This window comes from Littorina saxatilis, linkage group LG5, assembly GCF_037325665.1.
Source record: "Littorina saxatilis isolate snail1 linkage group LG5, US_GU_Lsax_2.0, whole genome shotgun sequence".
In the NCBI taxonomy this organism is placed as follows: domain Eukaryota; kingdom Metazoa; phylum Mollusca; class Gastropoda; order Littorinimorpha; family Littorinidae; genus Littorina; species Littorina saxatilis.
The window spans coordinates 63,979,171-63,989,352 of record NC_090249.1 but is presented as its reverse complement, the minus strand read 5'-3'; the positions used below and the strand labels follow the sequence as shown (position 1 = coordinate 63,989,352).

General features: G+C 45.6%; 1 protein-coding gene across 3 annotated transcripts in view; it reads left to right on the top strand.

The window, feature by feature from the left end:
- Window positions 1-10,182, top strand: part of LOC138967690 (ubiquitin carboxyl-terminal hydrolase 24-like) — a 315,079-nt gene that overhangs the window by 148,324 nt on the left and 156,573 nt on the right. For all 3 annotated transcript variants that reach the window (XM_070340337.1, XM_070340338.1, XM_070340339.1), the window contains 10 exons: window positions 1,030-1,142; window positions 2,821-2,998; window positions 4,821-4,919; window positions 5,053-5,193; window positions 5,718-5,765; window positions 6,893-6,978; window positions 7,349-7,433; window positions 8,067-8,249; window positions 9,532-9,725; window positions 10,011-10,149. In XM_070340337.1, coding sequence (XP_070196438.1) covers window positions 1,030-1,142; window positions 2,821-2,998; window positions 4,821-4,919; window positions 5,053-5,193; window positions 5,718-5,765; window positions 6,893-6,978; window positions 7,349-7,433; window positions 8,067-8,249; window positions 9,532-9,725; window positions 10,011-10,149 — 1,266 coding nt within the window. The remainder of the gene's footprint in view (window positions 1-1,029; window positions 1,143-2,820; window positions 2,999-4,820; window positions 4,920-5,052; window positions 5,194-5,717; window positions 5,766-6,892; window positions 6,979-7,348; window positions 7,434-8,066; window positions 8,250-9,531; window positions 9,726-10,010; window positions 10,150-10,182) is intronic.

The following is a 10,182-nucleotide window of genomic DNA, read 5'->3' as shown; positions in this document are numbered from 1 at the left end:
AAGATGTGTATACATTGTGTAGATCTATCTTTACTGATGATCTGACCAAAGATGTGTATACATTGTGTAGATCTATCTTTACTGATGATCTGACCAAAGATGTGTATACATTGTGTAGATCTATCTTTACTGATGATCTCACCAAAGATGTATACATTGTGTAGATCTATCTTTACTGATAATTTGACCAAAGATGTGTATACATTGTGTAGATCTATCTTTACTGATAATCTGACCAAAGATGTGTATACATTGTGTAGATCTATCTTTACTGATGATCTGACCAAAGATGTGTATACATTGTGTAGATCTATCTTTACTGATAACTTAACCAAAGATGTGTATACATCGTGTAGATCTATCTTTACTGATGATCTGACCAAAGATGTGTATACATTGTGTAGATCTATCTTTACTGATGATTTGACCAAAGATGTATACATTGTGTAGATCTATCTTTACTGATGATTTGATCAAAGATGTGTATACATTGTATTGATCTATCTTTACTGATGATCTGACCAAAGATGTGTATACATTTTGTAGATCTATCTTTACTGATGATTTGACCAAAGATGTGTATACATTGTGTAGATCTATCTTTACTGATAACTTGACCAAAGATGTGTATACATTGTGTAGATCTATCTTTACTGATGATCTGACCAAAGATGTGTTTACATTGTGTAGATCTATCTTCACTGATGATTTGACCAAAGATGTGTATACATTGTGTAGATCTATCTTTACTGACGATTTGACCAAAGATGTGTATACATCGTGTAGATCTATCTTTACGGATGATCTGACCAAAGATGTGTATACATTGTGTAGATCTATCTTTACTGATGATTTGACCAAAGATATGTATACATTGTGTAGATCTATCTTTACTGATGATTTGACAAACGATGTGTATACATTGTGTAGATCTATCTTTACTGATGATCTGACCAAAGATGTGTATACATTGTGTAGATCTATCTTTACTGATGATTTGACCAAAGATGTGTATACATTGTGTTGCAGATGGCGATGATCGGTGTGTGCGGCAACGTGGTGGCACAGACCGTGTCCAACGCCACCAAGATTCTGACGGCAGCCATCGTGCCAGAAGTCGCCAACGTGCCTTTACCCTCCAGGTATGTGGCGCCTGGGTGTCAGTGTGTCCTACTCTCTAACCACATGCTTTCTATGCTGACAGGATGTCGGTATTTCCTACTCTCTAACAACATGCTTCCAATGCTGACCGGATGTCAGTGTGTCCTACTCTCTAACAACATGCTTTCTATGCTGATAGGAAGTCAGTGTGTCCTACTCTCTAACAACATGCTTTCTATGCAGACAGGATGTCGGTATTTCCTACTCTCTAACAACATGCTTCCAATGCTGACAGGATGTCGGTATTTCCTACTCTCTAACAACATGCTTCCAATGCTCACAGGATGTCTGTGTCCTACTCTCTAACAACATGCTTCCAATGCTGACAGGATGTTAGTGTGTCCTACTCTCTAACAACATGCTTCCAATGCTGACAGGATGTCGGTATTTCCTACTCTCTAACAACATGCTTCCAATGCTGACAGGATGTCAGTGTGTCCTACTCTCTAACAACATGCTTCCAATGCTCACAGGATGTCTGTGTCCTACTCTCTAACAACATGCTTCCAATGCTGACAGGATGTTAGTGTGTCCTACTCTCTAACAACATGCTTCCAATGCTGACAGGATGTCGGTATTTCCTACTCTCTAACAACATGCTTCCAATGCTGACAGGATGTCTGTGTCCTACTCTCTAACAACATGCTTCCAATGCTCACAGGATGTCTGTGTCCTACTCTCTAACAACATGCTTTCAATGCTGACAGGATGTAAGTGTGTCCTACTCTCTAACAACATGCTTTCAATGCTGACAGGATGTCAGTGTGTCCTACTCTCTAACAACATGCTTCCAATGCTGACAGGATGTCAGTGTGTCCTACTCTCTAACAACTTGCTTACAATGCTGACAGGATGTCAGTGTGTCCTACTCTCTAACAACATGCTTTCTATGCTGACAGGATGTCAGTGTGTCCTACTCTCTAACAACATGCTTTCTATGCTGACAGGATGTCAGTGTGTCCTAGTCTCTAACAACATGCTTTCAATGCTGACAGGATGTCAGTGTGTCCTACTCTCTAACAACATGCTTTCTATGCTGACAGCCGACCACGAAGGGCCATATCAGGGCGGTGCTGCTTTGACATATAATGTGCGCCACACACAAGACAAAAGTCGCAGCACAGGCTTCATGTCTCACCCAGTCACATCATTCTGACACCGGACCAACCAGTCCTAGCACTAACCCCATAATGCCAGACGCCAGGTGGAGCAGCCACTAGATTGCCAATTTTAAAGTCTTAGGTATGACCCGGCCGGGGTTCGAACCCACGACCTCCCGATCACGGGGCGGACGCCTTACCACTAGGCCAACCGTGCCGGTTCCTAAAATGACTCAAGTTTGGCAAAAATCTTCAAATTTTGGGATCACAGCAGGGTCATGTTTTGTTCATAAAAACTTAACATCGAGGATTTCTCTGTTGTTTTTGAAGCTATAGCCTCTTAATTTCACACACTTATACTTATAGGTTTTGATGATCTTCAGACATGACTCAAATTTGGCTTATTGCTGTCAATCGTGTAATATAAGCTATCATTATTATTATTATAATTGGCCAGGTCGGTGAAGCTGCTGCCCATCGAGCGGTTGCTGTGGATCACGCTATATAAGCTATTGTTATTATCATTATTATTATTATGATGATTATTGTTGTTGGCCAGGTCGGTGAAGCTGCTGCCCATCGAGCGGTTGCTGTGGATCGCGGAGGCGTACGTGCTGGGTGTGGAGGAGCTTCACGTCACCCCCCGCACCATCCTCCCCCACGCAGCCTCCTTCCACGGCTACCCCCTCACCCTCACCGTGCGTTGCGAGGCCCTGCATCAAGAGTTTAACGTCTTGGTAAGTTAACGTCTACCCCCTCGCCCTCACCGTGCGTTGCGAGGCCCTGTATCAAGAGTTTAACGTCTTGGTAAGTTAACATCTACCCCCTCACCCTCACCGTGCGTTGCGAGGCCCTGCATCAAGAGTTTAATGTCTTGGTAAGTTAACATCTACCCCCTCACGTCCACCGTGCGTTGCGAGGCCCTGTATCAAGAGTTAAACGTCTTAGTAAGTTAACATCTACCCCCTCGCCCTCACCGTGCGTTGCGAGGCCCTGTATCAAGAGTTAAACGTCTTAGTAAGTTAACATCTACCCCCTCGCCCTCACCGTGCGTTGCGAGGCCCTGCATCAAGAGTTTAATGTCTTGGTAAGTTAACATCTACCCCCTCACCGTCACCTTGCGTTGCGAGGCCCTGCATCAAGAGTTTAACGTCTTGGTAAGTTAACGTCTTGGTAAGTTAACGTCTTGGTAAGTTAACATCTACACGCTCACCGTGCGTTGCGAGGCCCTGCATCAAGAGTTTAACGTCTTGGTAAGTTAACATCTACCCCCTCACCGTCACCGTGCGTTGCGAGGCCCTGCATCAAGAGTTTAACGTCTTGGTAAGTTAACATCTACCCCCTCACTGTCACCGTGCGTTGCGAGGCCCTGCATCAAGAGTTTAACGTCTTGGTAAGTTAACGTCTTGGTAAGTTAACGTCTTGGTAAGTTAACATCTACCCCCTCATGCTCACCGTGCGTTGCGAGGCCCTGCATCAAGAGTTTAACGTCTTAGTAAGTTAACGTCTTGGTAAGTTAACATCTACCCCCTCACCCTCACCGTGCGTTGCGAGGCCCTGCATCAGGAGTTTAACGTCTTGGTAACTTAAAGGCATAGAAAGCTGATGAATATACACGCTAATTGCTTTACCCAGAGCTGGAGACAGACTAAATTAAGTTCCCTGCAAAATATTGTGGTCTAGGAGCCCTTAAATGTTGAGATATTTGAATTTTCATTTTGATCTAGATGGTCCTATTTATAGATTTGGCAGCACATGTAACGTTGATGCAAGGGAGCTAACACTGCGGCTTTGTTGACATCCTCACTTTTTCAGAGGCTAGAACAAGCTGTAATGCATGTATTATGGTCCGCGCGTGGTGACATATCGTCATTATATGGTCTTATGGTGCGTTTGACATCGATTGTGGGCAAACTACACTTTGTAAACACGGGAGTGCGTTAGTATGCCTTTAACGTCTTTGTAAGTTAACATCTACCCCCTCACCGTCACCGTGCGTTGTGAGGCCTTGCATCAGGAGTTTATCGTCTTGGTAAGTTGACGTCTTGGTAAGTTAACGTCTACCCCCTCACACTCACCGTGCGTTGCGAGGCCCTGCATCAGGAGTTTAACGTCTTGGTAAGTTAACGTCTTGGTAAGTTAACGTCTACCCGCTCACCCTCACCGTGCGTTGCGAGGCCCTGCATCAAGAGTTTAACGTCTTTGTAAGGTAACGTCTTGGTAAGATAACGTCTTGGTAAAGAGTTGAACGTCTTGGTAAGTTAACGTCTACCCCCTCACCGTGCGTTGCGAGGCCCTGCATCAAGAGTTTAACGTCTTAGTAAGTTAACGTCTTGGTAAGATAACGTCTTGGTAAAGAGTTGAACGTCTTGGTAAGTTAACGTCTTGGTAAGTTAACGTCTTGTTAAGGAATTGAACGTCTTGGTAAGTTATAGGCTCTAGCGTTTTTTGCATTAACACAGGACATTATCTCAGCATTATAGGCTCTAGCGTTGTGTAGTGTGGGTATGGAGGCATGGGTGTGATTGCTGTTGCTAAGGTAACGATTTCTGCTTGCAGTGTCACAGCAACGAGACGCTCCACTCTCTGAGACAGAAGATCATCAGCGGCCTCCACCAGACCCAGGAATGCATCCAGATCCACGCCAACGACAAACTGGTCAGTGGTAGTGGTAGTGGTGGTGGTGGTGGTGGTGGTGATGGTGGTGGTGGTGGTGTATATTTCTAGCTATGCAACAGCAGGGACCACAAGTTGCTGTGTAATGCTCACTGTCAATGCTCTATATTTCTAGCTATGCAACAGCAGAGACCACAAGTTGCTGCATCAGCTAGAGATCCACGACGGTCAGGTGGTCCAGGTCAGGCTGGGGTCGTCGTCTGTGGCAACCTCCTCTGTCTCCGCCCCCTCCCCCAGCACCAGCAAGCCGCCCGAGGTTAGTGTCAGTCGTAACGCGACAAGAGTAGCTAGTGGACATTTTGTTGATAAATCTAACCTGGTTACTGATGTGTCCACGTTTGTTTCATTGTGTTTGATAGTATTGACCGTTTGGACCATGGAAAGGCGAGGTTAGCGTCTGTGAGTCAACCAAAGGGGACCATGGAAAGGCGAGGTTAGCGTCTGTGAGTCAACCAAAGGGGACCATGGAAAGGCGAGGTTAGCGTCTGTGAGTCAACCAAAGGGGACCATGGAAAGGCGAGGTTAGCGTCTGTGAGTCAACCAAAGGGGACCATGGAAAGGCGAGGTTAGCGTCTGTGAGTCAACCAAAGGGGACCATGGAAAGGCGAGGTTAGCGTCTGTGAGTCAACCAAAGGACAAAGTAATGGCCCTCTCATAGCTCACGCAAATAAACTTGTGCATGCTGTTTTAAATGATTTTTGTTCAAAGGACATCTGTGTTTGGTTCAATGGACTTTGAATGCTCTTTGTTAATTATTCGCATTTCTGTTTTGTGTTTCAGCCAGCTGCTTCTGCTGCTACATCAAAGCAGAACTTTGAATTTGAACAGGTAAGAGTTTTTCCGTGCTTGTTATTCTATCACAGAACAGGAGATTGGTTCAGCATAATTTTCACTTTCTCTTGCTGCTCATGTTGTATGTTGCATGTTGTATGTTGCATGTTGTATGTTGCATGTTGCATGTTGTATGTTGTATGTTGTATGTTGCATGTTGTATGTTGCATGTTGTATGTTGCATGTTGTATGTTGTATGTTGTATGTTGCATGTTGTATGTTGTATGTTGCATGTTGTATGTTGCATGTTGTATGTTGCATGTTGCATGTTGTATGTTGTATGTTGCATGTTGTATGTTGCATGTTGCATGTTGCATGTTGTATGTTGTCTGTTGTATGTTGTATGTTGTATGTTGTCTGCATGAAGAACACTTACTTCCCTTTGGGTGTCAGATGACAGAGCAAAACAGACCAGCTCTCTTTGGGTGTCAGTGTTACATTGCAGGCGGAAAGATAGCTCGGTCATTAGCGGCGCTGACTTTGATAGCTCGGTCACTAGCGGCGCTAACTTTGATAGCTCGGTCACTAGCGGCGCTGACTTTGATAGCTCGGTCACTAGCGGCGCTGACTTTGATAGCTCGGTCACTAGCGGCGCTAGCTTTGATAGCTCGGTCACTAGCGGCACTGGCTTTGATAGCTCGGTCACTAGCGGCGCTGACTTTGATAGCTCGGTCACTAGCGGCGCTGACTTTGATAGCTCGGTCATTAGCGGCGCTGACTTTGATAGCTCGGTCACTGGCGGCGCTGGCTTTGATAGCTCGGTCACTAGCGGCGCTGGCTTTGATAGCTCGGTCACTAGCCGCGCAGACTTTGATAGCTCGGTCACTGGCGGCGCTGGCTTTGATAGCTCGGTCATTAGCGGCGCTGACTTTGATAGCTCGGTCACTGGCGGCGCTGACTTTGATAGCTCGGTCACTGGCGCCGCTGGCTTTGATAGCTTGGTCACTGGCGGCGCTGGCTTTGATAGCTCGGTCACTAGCGGCGCTAGCTTTGATAGCTCGGTCACTAGCGGCGCTGGCTTTCAAAATGTTGCTGCACGCTATCCCCTAGAGATAGCAGCCCGAAGTTCCTTGAGGTCATTCAAGGACAAAAATAATACCAAATACCAAATCCATGTCTTGCAGGAGAAGATGCTTCCCGGAGTGGTGATGGCGAAGGGGGGAGAGGTTTTCCACATGCTGTATCAACTCAGTGAACTCGAGGAACCAAAGTAAGTGCACACAAGGGGAGGGAGGGGGGGGAGGGGGGGGGTGGGGGGTGGTAGAGAGGAATAAGGAAAGAGATTGGAGGGAAACTAAGAGTTAGAAGATGAACTGATGGGGTGAAAAGAATGAAAATATGTAATGAGAAAGGAAAAAGAAGAAAATAAAAAATAAAGCTAAAGATTCACATGGAACTGTGATTTGGGATACTTAGAAACAGCAGAAGCACAGTGACATCAAAGTGAAAAACCATGTGTGTGTTTTCAGGATCACCACTCGGTGAAAGAACATGTGCGTGTTGTAGGATCACAACTAAGTGAAAGACCGTGTGTGTGTTGTAGGATCACAACTAAGTGAAAGACCGTGTGTGTGTTGTAGGATCACCAAGCGTGTGCAGAAACTGCTGATGCTGATCCCCACGGACCCTGCTGTGCTGGAAGCCCTGGACACACTCGCATATAAGGTGGGTTCTGATGGGATAAGATAGGCCCTGGACACACTCGCACTCAAGGTGGGTTCTGATTGGATAAGATAGGCCCTGGACACACTTGCACATAAGGTGGGTTCTGATTGGATAAGATAGGCCCTGGACACACTCGCACACAAGGTGGGTTCTGATTGGATAAGATAGGCCCTGGACACACTTGCACATAAGGTGGGTTCTGATTGGATAAGATAGGCCCTGGACACACTCGCACACAAGGTGGGTTCTGATTGGATAAGATAGATAAGATCTGAAAACTTTCATGTCCATAATTCATAATAGTTAACACATAGATATCGAAATGTTTGTGGTGCATGCACTTTTTCTTCAACATTGTGGGAGACAAATGATCACCTTTACTTATTCAGTCAGATTTGGGAAGTTTTATTCCTCTTTGCTGATCACTACAGCTGTTGCTAACTGCACTCACACTTTAAGCTCCAAACTTAGCGACTATGCAGAGTAGCGTTCCACCTTTAGAAAAGCAGAGCTGCCAACTGTAATGCTTTCAGTGAAGCATGATACCTTGTGTGTATGTATCATTTCAGATTTGATTGTACATGTATGTGTGTATCATATCAGATGTCATTGTATGTATGAATATGTCAGCAGTCATTGAAGCCGACGTCATCGTCGGAGGACGTGTCGGGGGGTAAGTCGGGCAGCCCACACAAATCGTCGAACCCCTCGGCCCCGAGCGCGACCCCGCGACCCACCGCCCGCGACACCATGAAGCAGCTCTTTGACAGCAACGCGCCCGACATGTCACCTTTCCGCATCCTCTACAACCTGGAGGTGAGAAACACCCTGAACCCTGATGCTACCTGAACCCTGATGCTACCTGAACCCTGATGCTACCTGAACCCTGATGCTAGAGATACTTTTTCATTTATAAACAACAACATGACTGTGGGTGAGGTAAACAATGTCTACATTTTCCCCTATGGAGGCTTCTTCAGGACACAAACAACAAGTGGCATGAAGCAATATAAAACATTTAGTCAATCTGTAGGCATCTAACTAAAAAATAAACACCAAAAACCAGTCATCGCCGAGACTACATTCAGATAGTCTCGACTAAACTTCCCCGAAGACCGAGACAGGTCACGCTCGTCTTCGCGAAGCAAGCAAACTTTTTACCGGACCTGTTTTCTTTAATTCTGAGCGCGTTTTTCAAGTAAACATAATGTATCTATATATTTTTGAATTAAGGAGAAGATGAATAATACAATGCAGGGATGTTTTAATCTGTAATTGAAAAATCGTTTTTAATGACAACTTTAATGAGGAAACTAATTGATTCATTTGTAAAGCTTCCGAGCTGAAATGCAATCCCAAAGTCTGGCCTTCGTCGAAGATTGCTTGAACAAAATTTCAATCAATTTGGTTAAAAAATGAGGGCGTGACAGTGCCGCCTCAACAATCACTAAAGCCGGATATGACATCATCAAAGACATTTATCAAAAAAATGAAAAAAAGTGTGGGGATGTGGGGATATCATACACAGGAACTCTCATCTCAAGCTTAATGAAGATCTGTCCTGTAGTTTTGTCTGAATCGCTCTACACACACACACACACACACACACACACACACACACACACACACACACACACACACACACACACACACACACACACACACACACACACACACACACACACACATACACCATGACCCTCGTCTCGATTCCCCGTCTATGTTAAAACATTTAGTCAAAATGTAAAAAGGGAACTGAAAATAAAAAAAACACGCACAGAACAAAAAAATGAATGTAAAATAGATGATGGAGGGAAACGTAAGGGAGGTCTTATTTACATTCAGTCAATGTGTGTGTGTGTGTGTGTGCAAAGCCTATCTCAAAAACTAGGGGACGGATTTCAATGAAAATGGATGCTTACATTGTTGTGTGTGTGTTACTTCCAGGTGCTGAGCAGCAAGCTGATGCCGACCCAGGATGACGCGGTGAGGCGCGTATATTCTGCGAGGAGTGTGTAACCTATATGTACACATGTGTGTGTTACTGACAGGAGTGTGTAACCTATATGTACACATGTTGTGTGTGTGTTACCTCCAGGTGCTGAGCAGCAAGCTGATGCCGACCCAGGACGACGCGGTGAGTGGCGGTGAGACGCGCACGTTCTGCGAGGAGTTCCTTAACAACGGGGGTCTGAGTCTGGTGGTCAACGTCCTGCAGCCAGAGTCCCTGCCCTCCGACATCAACTACGAGATCCGCCAGGGATGCTACTCCATCTGTCTCCAGCTGGCCAGGTCTGTGTCTGTGTCTGTGTCTGTCTGTGTCTGTGTCTGTGTCTGTGTGAGAGAGTCCCTGCCCCAGACATCAACTACAAGATTCGCCCTGGTTATCAAGTGACAGTGACACACGGTTTGATGTTTCAGGTACCTGCTGTGTGGTCTGAGTGTGACGGTGACACACGGTTTGATGTTTCAGGTACCTGCTGTGTGGTCTGAGTGTGACGGTGACACACGGTTTGATGTTTCAGGTACCTGCTGTGTGGTCTGAGTGTGACGGTGACACACGGTTTGATGTTTCAGGTACCTGCTGTGTGGTCTGAGTGTGACGGAGGAAGCAGCAGAGAATTTCACCAGGGCAGGTGCAGCCATCAGTACACCCTCACCTTCAAAAAGTGCCAAGGTCAAACCAGAGAAAACGTCCGCCAGGCAGGCCATTCAGGTAAACCTGATGTATTTCAGCTGAAAAGAGACA